Source organism: Callorhinchus milii, unplaced genomic scaffold, assembly GCF_018977255.1.
Source record: "Callorhinchus milii isolate IMCB2004 unplaced genomic scaffold, IMCB_Cmil_1.0 Scaffold8, whole genome shotgun sequence".
Taxonomy (NCBI): domain Eukaryota; kingdom Metazoa; phylum Chordata; class Chondrichthyes; order Chimaeriformes; family Callorhinchidae; genus Callorhinchus; species Callorhinchus milii.
In genome coordinates, this window is record NW_024704749.1 from 24,310,275 (window position 1) to 24,331,497 (window position 21,223).

The 21,223-nt window shown below is 44.2% G+C and overlaps 1 protein-coding gene across 3 annotated transcripts in view; it reads left to right on the plus strand.

The window, feature by feature from the left end:
• The window catches only part of LOC103188887 (DENN domain-containing protein 1A), a 197,697-nt gene extending 177,099 nt beyond the window's left edge, over positions 1-20,598 (plus strand). The window contains exons 20-24 of one of the 3 annotated variants that reach the window (XM_007909051.2): positions 218-277; positions 4,769-4,860; positions 12,870-12,998; positions 14,449-14,689; positions 15,244-20,598. In XM_007909051.2, the coding sequence (XP_007907242.2) occupies positions 218-277; positions 4,769-4,860; positions 12,870-12,998; positions 14,449-14,689; positions 15,244-16,548 (1,827 nt within the window). In that variant the 3' untranslated portion in view covers positions 16,549-20,598. The remainder of the gene's footprint in view (positions 1-217; positions 278-4,768; positions 4,861-12,869; positions 12,999-14,448; positions 14,690-15,243) is intronic. The other 2 variants (XM_042337821.1, XM_042337822.1) reach the window with 2 other exon arrangements.
• The last annotated feature ends 625 nt before the right edge of the window (positions 20,599-21,223 follow it).

The window sequence follows — 21,223 nt, forward strand, 5'->3', positions numbered from 1 at the left end:
GTCAGGAACATTAAACGTATTCTTTAATAAGTTTAATGTCCTTGTGAGTGCTTGTGGTCAGTGCACACCGAGGAAAATGAATTCTCAATACTGTAAACACAAGTATCAAGCTAACGCGTGGATGAACACTGGGAAGTCAGCACAGTTACTTGTGTGTGTGTTTTGTTTAATCAAACTTGCCTGTGTTCTGATGTTTTAAGTTTCCACTTTGCTACAGCCTGAGAGAACTCCGCCAACTCGCCCGCCTCCTCCAAAGATCAGGCGTTCCACTCGGCCAGTGAGTAGACAGCCTTCGTCCAACTCCTCACGCTTAACACTGCCTGCCTTGCTTTCGAGTTACTACTTACCTTCTGTTTCCCCAGTTTGTGCTATCTGGTCTGGCACAATAGCTCTCTTATGCTAAAGTCTGTCTCTTTGGAACCTCTCTGGCTCTCACCAAGCTCTCAGCTCTCGAGTCTCCTTGGTTTGGTGCTGTTGACAGCGACTGGTGCAGGCTGGAGACAACAGTGGGATTCTTCACTTCCTGGAGACATGCTGCTCATTTAAGTTGTCTTACCAGAGCTGTAGTCAACGTCAGTGCCTTGAATATGTGAGTTTCTTTAACATGGCGGCGAAAAACCTCTCTAACTTCCACTGCATGTTTGTACACAGGAAAACACGCATGTCACGTATCCTCAGAGGTTATCTAACCTTTGTATCGGACTAATTGCGTATTTATTTAGTAACTTACAATGTTTATAGGGTATAGCAAGGCTGTCAATGCTTCCCTGTGTTCTGTGTGCATGCAGTTCATCGTTCAGAGAAACCGATCCATTGTTTCTGTCTACTTTTGTGGTAATTTTCTCTATAATACCTGCGAATGCTTGAACCTGTGATGGTTTCAGATGCCTGAAGCTTCCAAGGTTCACAGAAATATCCCAATGGACCAATGGACTGGTCAGTGTTTTACAATCTGGGACCATGGACAGAAACGGACAAAACAAAAATCAACTCCATGGCCACAGTTTACACATAAACATCCAGACTGAAATCTCACCGACTGCACCGATTCAACATCAATTCTCACTTGATCACATTCCTCGTATTTCATATTGTTGTAAACACTGTGTGTATATCTTTCCATACCTCACAATACTTTCCATAACCTGGCTGGTGTTGACATGTCACTGTGTTCAGCCAGCTGTTGCTGCCCTCTGGCAGCCTATGCCGTGGTCTACACGTGGTTTGTTATTTACTGCTCAGCTCATGTGGTTCCATTAAAATGGATCCAAATATTTTGGATAATTTTTTAGGTGTCGGCCTGGCTCAGGTGGGAGCACTCTCACCTTTTGAGTCAGAAGGTTGTGGTTCAAGCTCCACATCAGGGACTTTGAGCTGACTGTCTAGACTGTGGCCTGGTCAGGTGGATATTAAAGATTCTGTAGCATCACTTAGAAAAAAAAAGGTTTCTCCCACTGTCCTGGCCAAAAATCCTCCAGATAAATAAATGGTTGTTCACCCTGTGCTGTTACTGGGAATTGTGTGCAAATTGGCTGCCGCTTAAACCAACAAAATACAAAGTTACTACACTTTACAGTGCATCCTGTGAAGCGCTTTGAGACATCTCAATGATGTGATAAGGCGCTGGATCAAATGGACAGATTATTATTATCCATTCATCAATAATCATAGTCAGGCTATGAAAACGCAGTTTTACAATTAGTTCTGTGCACTTATTCTCTCTCACACACAAACGCACACAGACTCTTGTGTTCTCTCTCTTTGTCTCTCTCTCTCTCTCATATATACAACACATAGACTCGCGCTCTCTCTCTCACACACAAAACAGCCTGTGAATAAAGATTGTTCTGTAGCAGAGCGTGACTGTGTATTCCCCTTTGCTGGAAAGGCCTCAGGGTTTATTGGGAAGCTGCCGTCATTCACAGGGCCTGCAGTAAACCCAGCATTGCCAATGCAACACTTGTCCCCACGTTAGATCATTAGCATCACAGTAAAGAGCCGCATGCTATTTATTTCCACAATTCCACAACAAAAAGCTGCCTTTGTGATTATGGCTTTAGTACATGACCCAGCAGGAGTTAATTGCCAGCATATTTGGAGTGTTTGTTACTTGCACATCTTCGGCTCATTATTTAGAAAGTACTGTACTATTATTATAAACTGCAGTTTACACGATGCTGGTAAATGACGGCGTTTTATACACATGCAGGCTTGAATTTCTTGTTTAATAATGATTAAACGCGAGCGCTTGATCCTGGTTCACATTGGATTCAGCTTTTGCCCGGGTTGGATTTGTCAGGTTCAGTACCCCATGGGATTTCGCTTCTTTTTCCCTTTGACTTTCCACTGAGGTCCCTTTAGGCTACGGCTCCAAGATCCTCTGCATTTCTCCCCAGATGGATCTGGTGTTGCTGACACGAGTGGGGCGATTGCTAGCTTTTCAAAGCTGTGGTGGAAGGGTGAAAGTATTAGCAGCACAGTGACAGGCAAGCTTCACGCATCACCTTCCAGCTCAAGCTTAATTAAACAGCCTCTTTTCTCTTTTTTTTCATTCTTCGTTCTATCATCCCTAATGAAGCAGTCGCTTCCATCGATCCCGCTGATTGCCAGGCCTCTCCTTTTGTTTGCTGGCACTGAGCCATTAAGCTGTGCACTGACAGCTCAGCTCTGCTAATTAGCTCTGTTGTTCTTCCCCCCCTCCCTCCTCACCCCAACCCCCTCCCTCCCATCCTCCCTGTTGCAAGTTCAGGCAAACTTGCCACAAACTTAATCCTTCTGTTCCTGCCGAGGGGTTCACAAGCTTCAGGCTGTCTGTATTGTGAGGAAGGGCAGCTTTGTCTGCGGAGGGCTCTCCTTCCTTGGCAAGTTCACAATCTGCCCTTGCGGGCCCCTCCCTATTCTCCGCACACACTGGCCCCCAGGTCGTGCTCCGCACAGCTTTACCCCCCTCTGGGCCACCTTTGTGGAATTCTTGCACCAAGTTAAACCCGTGAATGCTTCACTTCATTTCCTTTTTGTAGTTTTCCTTTGAATCAGAACAACTTCCAGTGAATTTAAAATTGATTTTTTTAACCAGCAAAATGGGTTGTTTCTCACATGATCCGGATCCTCTTTAGATCAGTCTTTGGGCACTCATCAGGCTGGTTAGCTGTACTGCTCCAGTCAGCTCCTGGTTCTCAGCATAGTGAATGGTCAGTTCAGCTAATTTCATAGAATCTTACGATGGAGGCCATTCAACCCATCGTGCCTGTGCTGGCTGTTTGAAAGAGCTGGTTTGAACTAGTCCCACTCCCCCACTCTTAGCCCATACCCCGTAGCCCTGCACATTTTTCCTTTTTAACTACCTATCCATGGTACTTAAAAAGGAAATTTGATCAGGAACTTCGGGAACTGCCTTTGTTGCTCCTGAGGTTTTTGCTGGGAAATGAAATGTCCCACGTTTTCTCAGGCAGCGTTTCACAACAGGTCATTTATCCCCATCCTCGATCTAAGCTGCTCTTTTTGGCCGGGTTTGATCCCTGATGATGGGTTTTAGTTTTTGTACCTGAAAAAACAGGCCAAAACGTCTTGACAGGTGGGGGGGTGGGGGGGGGGGAGATAAAAATTGAACTATGAAAGAGGATGATGGGGGGGGAGGCAGTAGCAGTAACTGTGGTTATGAAATTTTGTAGCAGATGGGTTTGGACAGTGGTGGAGCATGACCTCAGCTGGGCGTCAAGCTCCGCCACTGTCAAGCGCTCTGAGACACTACCCTGCGTGAGGGTTGCTGTGTAAATGCAAATTGTTGTTGTAAGTGGGAGGTTTGCATCCCATTTTGCACTTCCCTCCCCTTGCAGGTACATCAGTTGGCTCTGGGCACAGTTGTCAGCTGAACACACTACCTGTAGGTGTCGGAGATTGTGGGAGGGGAGGGGTGGAATCAGCAAGTAAAGAGAGGAAACCATTTAATGATTACAACTTCAAAATTAATTTGAATCATTAAATTTTAAATGACTTGATGTATATTTTATGGCTTGCACTAGCGCTAAGCATAGTTTATTTGGTAATAGTTATTTTAGACAGTGTTTGTACATTTTGGTAATAATTATACCTTTGGGCTAAATTCCTGATCGAGTGTTAGCTCGACGCCACATGCTACTTGTTAGTTAACTTAATTGCCTTTAAATAGTGACTGTGTTCAACGAGGACGTACAGAGCTACTCATTCCATGACTTTAACTTGGGATGTTAAAAGTACTGTACATCTTGTCTCTGTGCATTGTTGCACCCAGACTCGTGTACAGACTTGGCATCCTTGTTAAGAGTGTGACTTTATATTGTGAAGACAACATTGGAAACTGCTTGCTTACTGTTGCTAATGTAATTACCATACAGCATCTATCAGAGTGAATGTCCTGACTCATTCCCTCATTTAAGAGGGAATTACAACAACAACAACATGCATTTATGTGGCGTGGCATTGTATTGCAATTATATGCCATTTACATAGCGCCCGTCACACAGGATATGATCTCCGAGCCCCTGGATTAGTTGATTGTAGCACAGAACAGAGAGAGAGATGGAAGTGGCTTTGGAGCAGAGAGCAGAGCTCCTGAACACAATATAATGGGACAAATATAAACATTTCCTCTCCTCACAGCAAAGACCGTTAGCACTCAGCTATTTCAGGCACGGTCTGGTAACCGAGTTGTACATCAGAGGTTTCATATGTTACTGCGTGAAATTGCCATTAATGTGAACATTTCTAACACAACGTTTCTGTGCCGTAGGCCCGACCCCCGAGACCCCTGGTGGTGAAGAGACCGCGAGGCACCGCATTACCAGCAGAAGCTCACAGACCGTCCGTGTCGAGCCCTGAACAGTGAGTAACAGACATGTTGTTGTTGTGGTTTTGAAAGTCTGGTTTGTTCCAGTTTCCTGACGCTCAGAGAGGAAAGTGCAACTGAGGTGTGGGCAAGCACATGCTGAGTGAGCGAGCGAGCCAGCGAACCAGCGAGTGAGTTGCTGCTCAGAGTGACTAGTGTAAATGGACTGATCAGTTGGATGCTGTGTGGTGTAGGAAGGGCCCACGGTGAAGGTGTGTTATTTGCAGCTGAATAAAGAGTGTTTGTTTTTGTCAGATGGTAATTCTGGGAAAGGACTTGGGCATTGGGTCTGCAGTTGGAATGTACAGTTGTAATTGGTGAAGCACACAGTGTGTTGGCTGTGATTGAAGGCGGATCTTGTGGTGGATTCGGTCATAATAAAGCGAGCAGTTCAGGCTGTAAATTGTTATTTGTTCTTTCAGGCGGCTTCCACACTTGTTTTTGTGTTTTGATCATTGCAGTGTTGCTGCACTGCCAGGCCTTGTTGATGTGTACGCTGTGCAGAGGACTTGTCTGCCTGCTTGTACCTATTACTTACTTTTATGTGCAGAATCCATTAACTTCTGATTAAACACAAGAAATCGTGGACATGACTAACCTGGTTTAATGATTCAACTCATTGTCAGGCTGGAAATCTGAGTTCATCATCCACATCCACGTTGCTACTTTCTGTAAGCCAGCCTCCTCCATATTCCTCCTCCTCTCCACCTTCTCTTCCTCTCCTCCTCCTCTCCTCCTTCTCCTTTCCTCCTCCTCTTCTCTCCTCCTTTCCTCTTCCTCTCCTCTCCTCCTCTTCCCCTCCTCCTCCTCTCCTTCCCCTCCTCCTCCTCCTCCTCCTCCTCCTCTCCACCTTCTCCTCCCCTCCTCCTCTCCACCTTCTCCTCCCCTCCTCCTCTCCACCTTCTCCTCCCCTCCTCCTCTCCACCTTCTCCTCTTCCTCTACTCCTCCTCCTTTTCTCTTCCTCTCCTCCTCCTCCTCCTCTCCTCTCCTCATCTCCTGTCTTCACCTCCTCCTCCTCTCCTCTTCCTCTTCTCTCCAGAAACTGATCAACTCATTCTTCCTTCTCCACTTGGGTACAGACGCACTAACCTCTTGCCCGAGTGTGATCCCAGGCAACGATGCCCACAAGCCTGACCCTGACCTCACATTTTTACTTTCAAACCGGAGCCTCTGAATAAATAATAATAATTATTATTATTAATAATTATGCATTTGATACAGCGCCTTTCACATTGGAGGAATGCCTCAAAACACTTCATTAAAGTGTAGTGACTGTGTAAAGTGTAGTGAATATGTTTTTTATAGGCATCTGCAGCTGCTGACCTCAGGTGGGCTATCAAACTCACTGCTGATGAAATGCTTCCCCTGGGAGCGGGAAACAATAGTTATTACAATAACTATATTACATTTGTTATTGTGACCCTGGGAGACGGAGACCAAAGGGGTCTTGGGAAGCCTGGCGTCTTCCTATGTGTGGTTCCCTCAGAGGCCTGAGAGCTGGCCGCTCGCTCTCTTATTTGAGCCAATGGGGCATTGGGTACAGGGCACTGAGAGAGTGGCAGCAAACAGCTCACTCACTGACTGACTGACTGACTGACTGTGGGGTGGGGAGGTGGGATATCTTTTTGACAGGTAGCTTAATTGTTGCAGTTTTAGATTTGTTTTAAAAAAGTTAGCAATAAACAGTAAATTGACCACTGAGTATTTTTATATAGTTTTGCTGTGGATTGCAGTGCATAGAATTGTTTTAATGTCATGAAGAAATTTTGCTTTGAGTCATCATCAATAATGTGAAGAGAATTGTTTGCAGGTGCATTGCATTTCTCAGTATTTATACATGTTTTCATGCATCGCCTTCAAAATCACACGTGTGTTTTCCAATGTGAATTTTTGGACCGTTACAAAGTGAAAAACTAACGTTAATGGCAAATCTAGAAAATATCATTGTGGTAAATGAAAATGCCTTGTGGTTGTGAACCAATCATTGAACATTCAAATGTTCTAAGATTGATAGTCGATACTTTGCACAGTCACAACATACTGCACAGGCATGTTAATTACACTCTGAAGCTGCTTTTACAATGTAGTTAGAATTGTTCTGACTCTTTATTTCATCCTGATGTATTTTCTAATCTGTTGTAATTTGTACGAATTACAAGTGAGGTGAATACTAATATCATTGTCATTTATTCCGCACGGCTCTTCATTTGTCAAAGTGGAGAATCCTCGACCAGGGTTTTTTGTGTTTTGTTAAAGCTGAGCATTGGCCAATACTGCACTGATCAGCCGTGCAGCAGATTAACGCCCCCAACTTCATCTCAGCCCGGCCCAGTTACCATAGACAGACTGGTAACACGGGCAGACACGGGGCAGATGAAGTTTAATGTGGAGAAATGCAAAGTGATGCATTTGGGGATAAGAATGAGGAGAGGCAATATACGCTGATGGTACAATCTTAAAGGGGGTGAAGGGACAGAGAGACCTGGGGGTCATATAAGTAAATCTTTGAAGATGGCCGGACAGGCAGATAAAGCTGTTAAAAAAGCATATGGGATACAGGGCTTTATAAATAGGGGCAAAGAATACAAAAGTCAGGAAGTTATGATGAACCTTTATATAAAACACTGGTTAGGCCTCAGCTACAGACTGTTCAGGTCTGGGCACTACACTTTAGGAAGGATATCAAGGCATTGGAGTCCTGTAGCTCAGTGGTTAGAGCACTCGCTTTGTAAGCGAGAGACCTGAGTTCAATTCCAGGCAGAGGGCGAAACCTTGGGCAAGTTTCCTTACTCCACACGCCTAATAATAATCCCTCCAAAACTAAAAACAATAATTAAATTGGTCATTTTCAATCTACGACTGTTTGTGGGACATTGCTGTGCGCAATTGGCTGCCGCGTTCGCCCACAAATATACAGTCAATTCACTTTACAGTGTGTTCTGTGAAGCGCTTTGGGACGTCCTCCTGACGTGAAAAGCGCTATATCAAATGCAAGGATTATTATTATTATTATTATTATTGGAGAGGGTGTAAAGGAGATTGACCAGAATGGTACCAGGAATGAGGGCCTTCAGTTATCGGGAGAGGTAGAGAAGCGAGGGGTATCCTCCTTGGAGCAGAGAAGGTTAAGCAGAGACTTAAGAGAGGTTTTCAAAATGATGAGAGAATTCAATAGGGTGAACAGGAGAAACTATTCCCACTGGCGGGTGGGTCGGTAACCTGAGGACACCGATTTAAAATAGTTGTTAAAAGAAACAGAGGGGAAGTGAGGAGAAATGTTTTCACACAGTGAGTTGTTGGGATCTGGAATGTATTGTCTGAAAGGCCGGTGGGAACCGATTTGATAACAACTTTTAAGAGAGAAGTCGATAATTATTTGAGGAGGACAAGTTTGCAGGGCTATGGGGAGAGAGCGGGGGAGTGGGGTTGATCAGGGCTATGGGGAGAGAGCGGGGGAGTGGGGTTGATCAGGGCTATGGGGAGAGAGCGGGGGAGTGGGGTTGATCAGGGCTATGGGGAGAGAGCGGGGGAGTGGGGTTGATCGGGGCTATGGGGAGAGAGCGGGAGCGTGGGGTTGATCAGGGCTATGGGGAGAGAGCGGGGGAGTGGGGTTGATCAGGGCTATGGGGAGAGAGCGGGGGAGTGGGGTTGATCAGGACTATGGGGAGAGAGCGGGGGAGTGGGGCTGATCAGGGCTATGGGGAGAGAGTGGGGGAGTGGGTTGATTTGGAAGCTCTTTTCAAACAGTCAGCACAGACACGATGGGCCGAATGGCCTCCTTCTGTGCTGTATAATTCTATGATTCTATGACTTTGTAATCTCCAGTGAAATATTTAACTGTAATTTGCTGTAGAACTATACTGCCTCCTTGTGGACAGACATGCATACTACCACACAGAGCAGCTCCAGAAACAAACTAATAACCTGGGAGCGATTCTTCGCTCTTTGTCTATGTTACAATAGTTATTCTGACTCTAGATTCTGTACTGAGGAGAAAAGAGAGATGGTCTTGCTGTCAGCAGTTTGAATCTTATTCCTTTCAACTATCAGAACAAAAGTCAGCTTTCACCACAGAATGGAAACATAGATTGTGTTATTTACCATGTACACAGGCATGTTAATTACACTCTGATGCTGCTTTTACAATGTAGTTAGAATCGTTCTGACTCTTTCTTTCATCCTGATGTATTTTCTAATCTGTTGTAATTTGTACGAATTACAAGTGCAGTGAATATTAATATCATTGTCATTTATTCCGCACGGTTCTTCATTTGTCAAAGTGGAGAATCCTCGACCAGGGTTTTTTGTGTTTTTTTAAAGCTGAGTGTTGGCCAATACTGCACTGATCAGCCGTGCAGCAGATTAACGCCCCCAACTTCATCTCAGCCCGGCCCAGTGGAAGCACTTTCAGCCCGGCCCAGTGGTAACTCTCACCTCCTCAAGTTGCAGAATAGATTATTGACAAAGTTGACGACTACATTGGAGGCTAGTTTTAATTCACTGGAAAAAGCTGAGGACTCGTATGGGTTTTCTGCTGCTGTGATGTCACTTGTCCTATAGCGTGTTTGCGAGGCACAGCATTAACTGCTACTGGCTCAATATGGGTGAATCTTGAGATTTCGTACCAGAATCCCATCTAATGTCAGTCACCAAGCGAGGTAGGCAATGTGCTGTCGCTGTGCTGAATGGAATCTTGGACATTAAATCTGTTGACGCTCTGTTGAGCACACGAGCCATGATGGAACCCCGGCTCAGCCCTCTGATAGCTTCTTCATGTGTATGAGGGACAGTGAGGCTTGTTTTCCAAACAGTGGCCACTAAGGTCCTAGTGAAAAGATCACATCAACTAAAGCCACTGCGTGTTGGCAGATTGGTCAACCATTGGAAGAGAGCGTCACATCAGAGCTGCGACTGCTTGTGTCCTCGTCTGACATTGGCATACGGCACTTTCCAGGGTAGCGCCCAGGAGTAGGAGCACTGGCTATATTCCCCCCCCCCTCCCTCGCCCACAGACACAAAGGCTAATTTGTAGACTGCTTTGGATGGGATCAGCAAGCTCAGTACAGATCAGAGAACAATCCTCGGATCTTTCCAGTCTATTTGGGTCAACAAGACGCCATGAGGCATATTTACTCATGGGAGCTCAAAGGTTTTAATTTGAACATAATTAAAAATATTTATTTTTTTATTTTTAAATCCCTCATCTTCGAAATTAACACAGATTATCTTTATATTTTCTCTGAGGTCGGTCATTGCTTTAATGAGCATTCCTGAAACCGAAAATAATCTGCGGGTCGCTCGTCCCCTCTCAAACAGAAGAGACAGGAGCTCATTTCTTCACATGATCTGCTGTCTTGTCAAAGATTTGTGTGTTCGCAATCTCTAATCTTTGTGTTGCAATAGTGCCACATAATTCCGCATTACATACTGCAATGTTACTGTACGTACAAGGACATACAGATCACTGTGAGCCCCACTCCAACCCTGAAATTCCACACGCCTTAGCCCATTAGCCTTAGAGTTTAAAGTTGTGCAGAATTGTGGAAAATTATTTCAGTTTTAATTTGAGTGTTTCTCTCAAAAAAAAGGTTTATGAATTGAAGACATTTGCATTGTTCAACAAATCTTACATTCACGTTTTCAGACTAAATGGATTCACCGGCTAAGATTAAGTAGAATTTCAGGGTCTCAGTGTGAGAGGTGACCAGAAATAACACTAAGACATTGCAGCAGTTTTTATTCCTTGTCTTTTTAACATGAACACATTACATTAGTGTCCGTCCTGCACTTTATTTATTCATGTTAGTTCATTTTATGAGACTGGCAACCTTGGTGGCTGGATTGCAGCAAATTAACCACTTTCTAGCAGGTTGTCGGAGCTTCTATTTAAATAAACCCCAAAACCAAATGAAAGTTCTTATTTGTTTATTTTTTTGTTGGTGTCAATTTGCCTTTTTTACCCATCTGCATTTGTCACATTCCGTGTCTAATCCCCTGACTGAAACGCGCTGTGGTTTTAATGCATGCTGACTGGCAGAGAGACCTGGAGATGTGCTCTTCCCTCATTAGAACAAACCCACAGCATCGCGAGCCGTGAAGCGAATCTTAGTTTGTGTAAGGCTGCGTTTTGTGACATGATATTTAACAAGGAACAGCCTACGCTGTCATCGTTGTCACATAGTAACACTAACCGAGGACATGATAACTAGGCATTAAAACCGAGGGCCAGCCGTTCTCACTGCGACTCAGGCGGGGGATTAGAGGCAGGAACTGATGCAGTCATGCAGAGCTGATGACGGTAACAGCTGAGACGGACAGAATCTTTTCTCTCTCTCTCTTTCGCTCTCTCTCTTTCTCTCTCTCCCTTCTACGGTTGTTTGCTGTGTACCAGCACTCGCTGTGACCTGCCTTCCCACAGACAGCTCCCTCTGTGTGATATCCAGGCAGGTAGCGGGTAGCCGTCAGAATGGGTCACTGAATCAGATTAATTAGGAGTTGGGGGGTGGGGGGGAGCATTCTTGAGATTATAATTCTAGTCATCCGTCAACCAAACAAAGTAAGTAACAAGGAACAGTCAGAAAACTCTACAAACCAAGACAGTGACTTATTTTTGCCACTTATTGTTTCTCCTGTTTAAAACAGGCCAAACAGGACACTCTGAGCCCTGAAGAGTTTCAGTGTCGCTCCATCTTCCTCGTTGTCTCCCCAGGAAAATCTTGTTGACCTGAATGTTTGGAATTGAGAATTGCTGCAGCACAAAACGCCTCATTACTTCTGCCTGCGCTAGTGCTGAACGATAAATAAATAATAACAATCCTTGCATTTGATACAGCGCCTAATCATGTCAGGAGGGGACGTCTCAAAACGCTTCACAGGATTTACTATAATATATGTGTATGTCGGTTTGTTTTTTAGGCATATGTGGCAGGCAGTTTCGACACAGCAACACCCTGCAAACAGCCATGAAATCAATTACCAATTTTATTTTGGGAATTGTTAGCCAGGACACTGGGAGAAACTCCCCTCTGTTTTTGCCCCCTCCTCATTTTCAGATCACGCCTGAAGATCTTCCTCTTCGACGGTGTCAACTACTCCCTCCCCTCGGTTTGGAGTAGATGCCACAGGACGTCCTCCTGACGTGAAAGGCGCTTTATAAATGGAATCTTGTTGTTGTTGTTGTTGTTAAGCACTCCGGCACTCTAACCTGTGTGAAGGGTGTTATATAAGTGAAAGAATAATGCCATGGGATCTTTAAACTATACCTGAACAGGCACAGACTGGACCTCAATTTAACATCTCATCCAAAGCACACCTCCAACAATGCAGCACATCCCCACCACTGCATTGGAGTGTCAGCCTGGACAATATGAGTTCAGAGACCTGAGAAGGGGCTTTACCTCACATCCTCTGATTTAGAGGCGAGTGTGCTACCAACTGAGCCAGACTGACATCCAGTGCAGGGCTGGATATGATACACAATTCTAACTTTAGCGTCTGGGGGTAAATACAACCAAGGGCATGCTGGTCAACTATGATAGCTCACTGGAACCAGGTTCCACACCTTCACTGTAAGAGCTGAACCCAATATTGGTCCGTTTGCTTTTGTTAAACAAAACAATGAGATTAGGAGCCGCCCAGGTCCTAGAGACAGTGCAGAGGACACCACAAAACAGACTCCAGTGTTGTGTGAATTGTAGAGACTAGCGAGGTTGTGGTGTTGAGAAGAAGTGGCGCATCCATAGATTGTCTTGTTTGTGTTTCTTAGAGGAATAAATGAGTGATGTCAGAGAAGGGAAATGTTTCAGATTGTCCAGGGTACATAGCGACCCGTTTCTGTTGTGACACCTTGTACGTATAGTCACTATCTTAGCAGTTCCAGGAACTAACAGGGATATAAAAGATTGTGCTGTAAGTCTAAGATAAGTCATGCAGTGTACGTGAAACCTTTGCTTGAATGTTCAGGGAAAGTAAGTAAAATGACCATTTTCTTCCTGTTTTCTTCAGCGTGGTGAGGCCTACCCGGCACTATACGGTCTTCCTTTCTGAGGATTCCTCTGATGATGAGCTTCACCATGAAGAGGACTCTGTGTTTGCCTTCACTGAAAACTTTCCCTTCTCCACTCCTTTTGAATGGTCGACTAATTCTCTGATTTACACTCTATTCTTCAAGGAACTTTTGCATGTCTTTATCTGTGTTTAACATCACTGTACTGAGGTTTTTCACAGAATTCTTGAAATAAAAATATGACTTCATAATTAATTGAAAATTGAAAAGTACTGGTAGTTGGGGTTTAAGTCCGCAAGACATTGTCAATGCCTCATTGATAATAACAATAATCCTTGCATTTGACGTCTTCTAGACTTCTCAAAGCGCTTCACAGAATATGCTATAAAGTGAATTGACTGAATATTTGTGGGCGAAACACAGTAGCCAATTGTACACAGCAGTGTCCCACAAAAAGTCGTGGATTGAAGTGACCAATTTATTATTGTTTTGTTTTCTTGAGGGATTATTATCAGGCATGTGGATTGAGGAAACTTGCCCAAGGTTTAGCTCCTCCTGGGTTCGATTTCGATTTCATGTCAGGAGAACACCTCAATATACAGAGACTGTGTATTTGTAGGCAACCTCTTAAGTTTCCAAAATCTTGATCTGCCTCCTTATTTCAGTTTCATTCCTAAAACCTTGCGCTCTAATTTAATATGAATTTTTCACGCACCCAATGTTTTACTTACACTAACTGTGAAAAACAGCATACAGTAAAACTAATCTCTCTGTCTTGCTTGTCGGTGATTCTATCATGTTAATAGGAAGAAGTCACAAATGGCATTTTGTCTATTTTAAGTGCACATTTAACTAATGTTTCGGGTTTACACTTTGTGGTTGTTTGTAAAGCTTTGAAATAGCCACACGCCTTAGGAAAACACCACTGAGTTGCTTGAATTTATGTTGGCCAGAGTCATTAAAAGTAACAACACACTGGGCGATAAGAATCAATCTTCTATCAAGTCGAGAGGTTTTAGTGTCCGTCCTCCCCTTTGCCAGGCGGAACACACCTACCAGAGACTCAGCGTGTTGTGGGGTGGGGGATCTCAGCCAGAAAGGACCTCCTCATAATACGCTTTGCCAAGTATTAAAATCTCCGCCTTTCAATGTTACGAATGCATCAAACACCAGGTGTAATGAGTGTGAAAGCCCAGCAGGTGGCACTGTGACATCGGAGTGCACAGGACTGGACAAGACCATTGCTGCTCCAAAGTAAAACCCAAACTGTCCTACATTGCTCTATCTCTTGTAGCCCCTCAGTTGAATTCTTCGCCCATTGACTGTCATTGTAAAGCTACGTTCATGCTGAACGATAGACTTAATCCACTTCAAAAATACTTTGCAGTGGAAGCATTCCCACAAGTCGGAGGCCTGATCTTCCAGATTTCATAATTAAGGAATCCGTTGGCAATGTAAGACAGAAAAAAAGGGTGTGTGGGGGTTGGGGGGCGGGGTGAGAATTGGACTTTGTGTAAGTTTATGACAGCTCTGAGTGATGCTGTTATGAATCAATTTTTCTTTTAACCCGTTTGTTAGGCTTCAACCGTACAAAACACTGAAGGAGTCTGATGTCGCTGATAGCGAAGCTGTGAGTCTGGGGAAGCCCTTCCCAAGCCTTGCTGTGTCCAGCAGGACTGTGGACGTCAACATATTGGATGAGATCTTCAGCAGCTTAAAGGTCACCTCACAGCACCAGCCGCTCAGCCAAGCGAAGAGCATGGAGGACCTGAGGACCCCCAAAGAGGAGGGAGAGATGGCAAACCCATTTGGACATCAGGTTGGTCTTTTACTCACTAGGATTCCATGTCAGTTGTTTTTTATTTCCAGATTTTTCATCTCTTCTTCAATTGAGGCATCGATTTTGGTCCCGTCTGCTCTCACTATTTGGGGGGATGTGAAAGCCTGCTTCTACTTCCCCTCCCTGGCCCACCACTCCCTCTCTCCTCCCTCCCTCTCTCCTACCCCTTGCTGGTCCTCTTCTCCCTCCCACGCCCTCACTCTCCCTCCCTCGCTCCCCCTCCCTCGGCCCTCCCTCCCTTGCCCCCCTCCCTCGCCGCCTCCCCTTGCTCACTGCGCCCGCACACCCATCCGATCCCATCCTTCCAGACTCTATAGCTACAGTCTTCACATTACAGCACTTGGTCTCGACCCCACTTCCTGATGATCCTGTTTGAGGTTTTGATTCCCTTCAGTGTAAATTCCTGAAGAACATCTACAGCTACTGACTCTGGTGTAATATTACCTGGGGATCTTTATATAGATTCCCTGGTGCCCCAGTAACAAGTCACTGTTACCATATAAATTAATCATTTACTGTGTGTATGTTTGCAGCGAAAAGGAATGCCATCAGCTGAGAAGAGCAAAACCATGTCATTGGGACTGCATCACCCTCTGCCTCACAGCAAACTGTGGAGCATGGGTCAGGACGACATGGCTCTCGATATTAAATCAGTCAATAATTCATCGTTTGGTAGTTTGTACACGGAACCAGATGGGGAGGGCTCAAGCAGGGACATGTCACAGGCCACGTCAGACCTCAACATCAGCAACATCACCATCCCCAGGCCTCAGGGGAGGAAGTCTGCGGAAAAGGGAATTGTTCTTCCACCTCCGCTGCCTGCTTCTCGAGGAGTCAAGCAGCAGACATTTGCCGGGACGAATCAAGCTTCGACAGTGTTACAGGACGGCTGTGAGCTGGACACAGCCACCCCCAGCGCTGAACTGGCTTCTGAAATGTTACAAGAGTCGTTCAGAACTGAAAAGAACCTCGAAGGGTCAGACCTGAGACAGTCACAGAATTCCTCACCTCAGCCTTCAGCGAGTTCTTGCTGTGCTGATATCCTAAAACCCATCAGGGTCAGTGCAGAGACCGGCAGCAGAAATGATCTCTTGAGTCTTTTGGATCCACTAAGTGCCAGTCCCAGCCTTGACAGCGGCCAGTCTTCAGCACCGAGTGGGTCATTAGCACTTGGGCAACCTTTGTCTACTGCACCTGTTGCTTACTCTTCATCGCGAGTGGAACTTGGAATAAATACGCCTTCGCCATCCTTACCATTCAGCCCAAACCTCACGTACTCCAAATCCAGCCCAGGATCAGTGGTTCAGTTTCCACATCCAACATCCTACCCATTCTCTCAGGCAATTCCAGCAGTTCTTCAGTTTCCCCAGAACCAGCCCTCTGGGACTCACTTCCCTGCTCCTTCAGCCTCTGCTTTCACTTCAAGCTTCTTGCCTTCCGTTTCAGGTTTCTTTCAACCCCCAAGGCCTCAAAGAAACTATTCGTCGCCATCCCTGAACCACTTGTACAGTACAAACACAGCTATCCCTCAATCCGGGACCTTCATTCATCTGAGCGCAAACTCTTCAGCAGCTGTGGGTGGTGCCAGCTACACAAAGACAAATGCCCAGGTGGCCCTGGCGGATGCCAAGCTCGGCCCAGATAGTGCAGGCAATTCGACTGAGCCACCACTGGCCCCAACAAACCCATCCAAAAGTCTTGAGGGGATTTTGCAGCCGTTGAATCCCGGGGAACCTGTGGATCCATTTGCAGAGTTGCTCAATGCAACACGGCAGGAGGTGGTGCCATCTCAGACCCGAGTGGATCAGCTCAGGAAAAAGTGGGAGACCTTCGAATAAGAACAGGAAGGAAAACATACACGAGGAATAAGGAATTAACAGTAGCCCCTCTTTATAATACTGTCTGCAGAAACCATACAAAATCACCTTGCAGTGCTGGGTACCTGCCACAGAAGGTGTTTTGTACAGGTTCTGTGCTGCTGAGAAAGCCATAAGAAAACGCCCGTCATATTCAAGAAGGTTATTATCACGAGGGACTACTGGACCTGAGCACCTACAACCACATGTGGGTTATCCATGACTTGCACATACTGTCCTGTTTGGTGAATAATTGTGACATGACACTACTTTCCCTGTAAAGAAACACTCCTGACATTTTTGACTCCAATCTGAGTTGCCTCATTTTCCTTTACGTTGTGCGTCATCAGCTCTGAATCAAACCAAATTTTTTTTTACTGCATATTGATATAGTTGGGTCGTATGTCACTGACACAGTCATTGCTCGTGTACTGAGGCCAGCTGCCCAATGCTGGTCTGTGAACCTCTCCGTGTTGTTTAAGATCAATAGGTAAATCCTGACAAATGCTGACACAACAGATGTTCATTTTGCTCCATCCAAATAATTGTCTTCGTACTGAAATGTAGTCTATTGGTAATTATACAAGATGTCACAAAATAAGTGGTATATTTATCTGAATTTTTATCCAACCAGCTTATCTTACACTTTCCTGCCATGGAGTAAAATCAATGTCTGGTGAATGCAATGTTTAATTTTTTTAAGCTAAATCTAGAGTAAAGTGCTGAATGTTTATTGTAACTGGGGATTTTGACCCGAAACAGAAGCAAGGTAATTCAGTCTGCAGTTATATTATGCATTTCTCTTGCAGATCAGTGCTGCTGTGATATTTGTCCTATTAGTAAAATATTTATCCTGGCTTTGCAGTGGATGACTCGCGTGTCTAGTGACTGTGCCGAGGCTAATGGATAATTTGTGGAAAAGCAATCCACGTGTCTATGTATTATGTACAACTGCCAGTGTTATTAATAGCAACTTTGGCTGACGAGTATTGCAATGGTCAACGTGATGTACCTTGTAGTCCAAATCTAGCTGTTGTACACTGGGATGGAAGCAATGCAGAGCCTTTTCTTATTGGGTGTCCAAACAATAGTCCAGTGCCTGCACACAGAGCAACAGAGAATAGCTGTGTTCTGCTGGTTTATGTCATTCTCTTCCCCCCCCCCCCACTTGTTATCTGTCACTCCCTAAAAAATATTAGCACAGCAGTTTTGAGACACTCAGTGAACATCTCAACAGGTTTCTGAGTGACAAATGTCACTCAAATATCTAAAATCTAAAATATTTAAATCAGTGCAGTCCTTTAACTGGTTAATTACTGGGTGTTAAACTAGGCCAGTAACGATTGGGGGAACAGAATAGCTAGTTACTGCCTCACACCCTTTGTTTCTAATCTAAAATCTAACCTTGGCTTCATCATTGACAATGTCACTTGGCTAAAGTTCCTCATCACTGTGGTGCCACTATGGACACCGACCCCTGATTCCTGACGATATATTTCTAAGTGTTTCCTAATTCTTAGGTAATTGGTGTAATGTGCATTTCTACTCAGCCCTGAATTATTTATTGGCCAATGTGAATCGTAACACAAATGCCTTTCAGCAAACATCGCCATGTTTCTTCCCAAAATGGGGTGGGTTCTTTCATAAGAAACCTCCACCTTGGCAGGAATAGTCTGAGTGATTTCTGATGTGGTGTTTATGGGTGAAAAGGGATCCAGAGACTCGGCTTGCACTACAGCAGTTCAGATTGTTGAATCACAAATGACCTCTAATGACCTTTGGCTTATGTTTTCGGAGAGATGGAGCACTAGGCTGAGAATTTCACACGTCCTCAGCACCTCCTGTTAGTTACTTTAATGTCTTTAATCATTATTCAGAGTGTGGCTGTGTATGGATTTGTGGAAGGAAATCCTCAGTCGCTGACCTTGCCCACGGCCACTGTCTGACACGCGGAGATCCATCACTGTGCTTAAGAGGAGTCAAATGCGTGCCACCTCTACACAGAAATTCCCCTATTTCTGGAATGGAATGGCTGGAGGGACATACCCTGCTTACCTAATTCCGGAGAGTATTAGGCGCAGGTTGGCTAGAGCCAAGGCTTGGGAGTTCATGGTTGGAACGGGTGTGTATTAGGATTGAATCAGGACCCAATTGTAGTTCACCCTGAAGACTAACGCTCTGTTGAGTCTGACATGGAAATGATGGTCTCCCAGAGATGTGAAGCACCTTTGGAAGAAATGGACGTGTGAGTGTATCAGTGATAACAAATGAGAATCACTTTGTTCCCGTTGGCAATTGTACAAAGAGCTGGTCAGAATTCTTCCACGTTGTTGAAGCTTGCTGGTGGGTGTGAATGTGAGCTACTACAGATCAGCAAGAATAGTTTGTGAAACTGCGATGGTTTATGATGCTACTTGTCAAAGAAATTGTTCATCTTTATATTTGCTGGCACAATACACGATACATATTGGTTAATCTATACTGTGGTCTGGCATATTGAGTGAGGAGTCAAAGTGAAAATCTTCCCTGTCAAAGGAATCTTCACACAAGGCTTTAGTGGAGTGCAACAGAGTTGGGCTTAAGGTATTATTTTAGTATGAAATGCTTTAATACAGTACATGTCTGTTTTGTTGAGGCGTTCCAATCTATTCCAATGGATTTTGCATTCCAAATAAAAGATTCAGTGCCATGACCTTGGCTTTAGAGGATCGAGCTGAAAGGGTCATTCAGTGCTCAGTGTGTTCTTCTGGATAAACCCTTATTCCTTTAACATTCGCTGTAGTACACACATTTCTTGGGAACAAGGACTTCCTACTAAACCCGTGCCTAAAACTTGTGGAATGTACTGTGCTGCGATGGATTAAAAATGGCCTCAGTAAAATAGTGTTTGTCACTCACCAGCTTTGTTTCCAAAAAACAACCCCTTCTTTCTCTAGTATTACTGACGGGAATAATAGCAGGTCAACAGCAAGTACTGCTGTTTGCTGTCCTCGTACTCAGTGCTTACACCTTACTCATTTTAACTTGGCCAAAATAAGCTGCTGCTAAATGTGTGCACCGATTACCTGGAGTTATTTTAAAGAATATTTCTCTTACTGCAGTGCTTGATGAGTACAGCATTCTGTCCTATGCATACACTTCTGTTTTAAAGTAGTATTATCAGTGACATTTATTGTGAATGTTTATTTTCTCTCCCGTATGGACTAAAGTGTGCAGTCCCAACATTATCTTTTTCATCTTGAAAGGAATGGTTTAACAATGGTAATGATAGTCATGAGTTATTTAGGTCAGTGATTGTTAACAGTATGATTTTGCTTTATTGAGCTTCGATCAACATTGTCTTCAGTCCTAAGAATGTCCACAGTGAATTTCGATTGGCGTCAGTACCAGTTTATGTTCACCAGTGACAGACGTTACGCAAAGTGTTTGCAACCTGGGTCCCAGTGACAGTTCAGGCTAGGGCGCTGCTGCCAGCAGTTTGTCTCAAGTATTATAGAGAAGATTTAGAAATGTAGAATTTTATACTGGAAACATTGCTGACATTTTATTTAATTGATTGCCAAAAAATTTATTCCAGGAGGCATTTCAAAAAAAATTATCAACCAAATATTAAGTACGATTCCTTCTAGGAATGCGAGGTATATTTAAGTTTTTTTTCTTGTTTCACAAAAGAAGTGATGGTTTGACCCACCTGAATTTAGATGCCTATCAATGGCTGTTTGGCCGGCTTTGTTGAGCGCACGGTGTCTGCTTTTTCTTGTGTCCGTTTTGTTTGGTCCTGATTGCCTTTGAATTGAAACGTTTGCAGAATTGGTTCACTGCGCGCTTTACTACTTGTGTTAAAAAAAATTGCTTAGCACAGAAACAGCAGGGCTGACATTCAGTGCAATTTTTTTTTGTGTGCACTGTTATTAGTTCAACTCCCACTACTGTGAACAGATGACTTTTGTAATTAAGATGGCAGATTGGAACTGTAAACTGACACTGATGCCTTGGGGCTGAAAGTAATAAACATAACAAATCTCCTGTGAAGAGTCTGTTTTTTCCTCCATTGCCTGCTTCATCCGCACTGCTGTATACATTATTATTATTATAATACAGAAAGTTTAACCCATTTAGAAGGAATAACACATTAAGGCACCTCACCACATTGAATCTCAAAACCTTAAAATAATAACTATCATGCAGTGACTGCTTTTGTAGACACATATGCAGGCAGTTGACAAACAGCAATGTGTACATAAGAACATAAGAATTTACTGGCGAAAGAAGACAAAGGTCCATCTAGTTCGCCTTCCACCATCCTGGCAGTCGCTTGACAGGTCGTGCCCAAACTGTGTCCCGAGATATTATTTTATAGCAGAAATCTATCTAATTTGTTCTTGAAACAAACAACCTTTTCTGCTTCCGTTGTCTCCCTGGGCAGCCTGTTCCATAACTTTACTACAATCACTGAAGTAGTTTTTCTGAAGATTTGTTCTGAAGTTAACCCCGCTTCAATCGCAGGCTGTGTCCTTTGGATCTGCTGTTCAGCACAAGATAAAACAATTTATCATGATCTACATTATCTAGTGCCTTCAGAATCTTGAAGACCGTGATCATATCCCCCTCAATCTTCTCTTTTCCAGTGTGAACCTGCCCAGTTTATCTAATCACT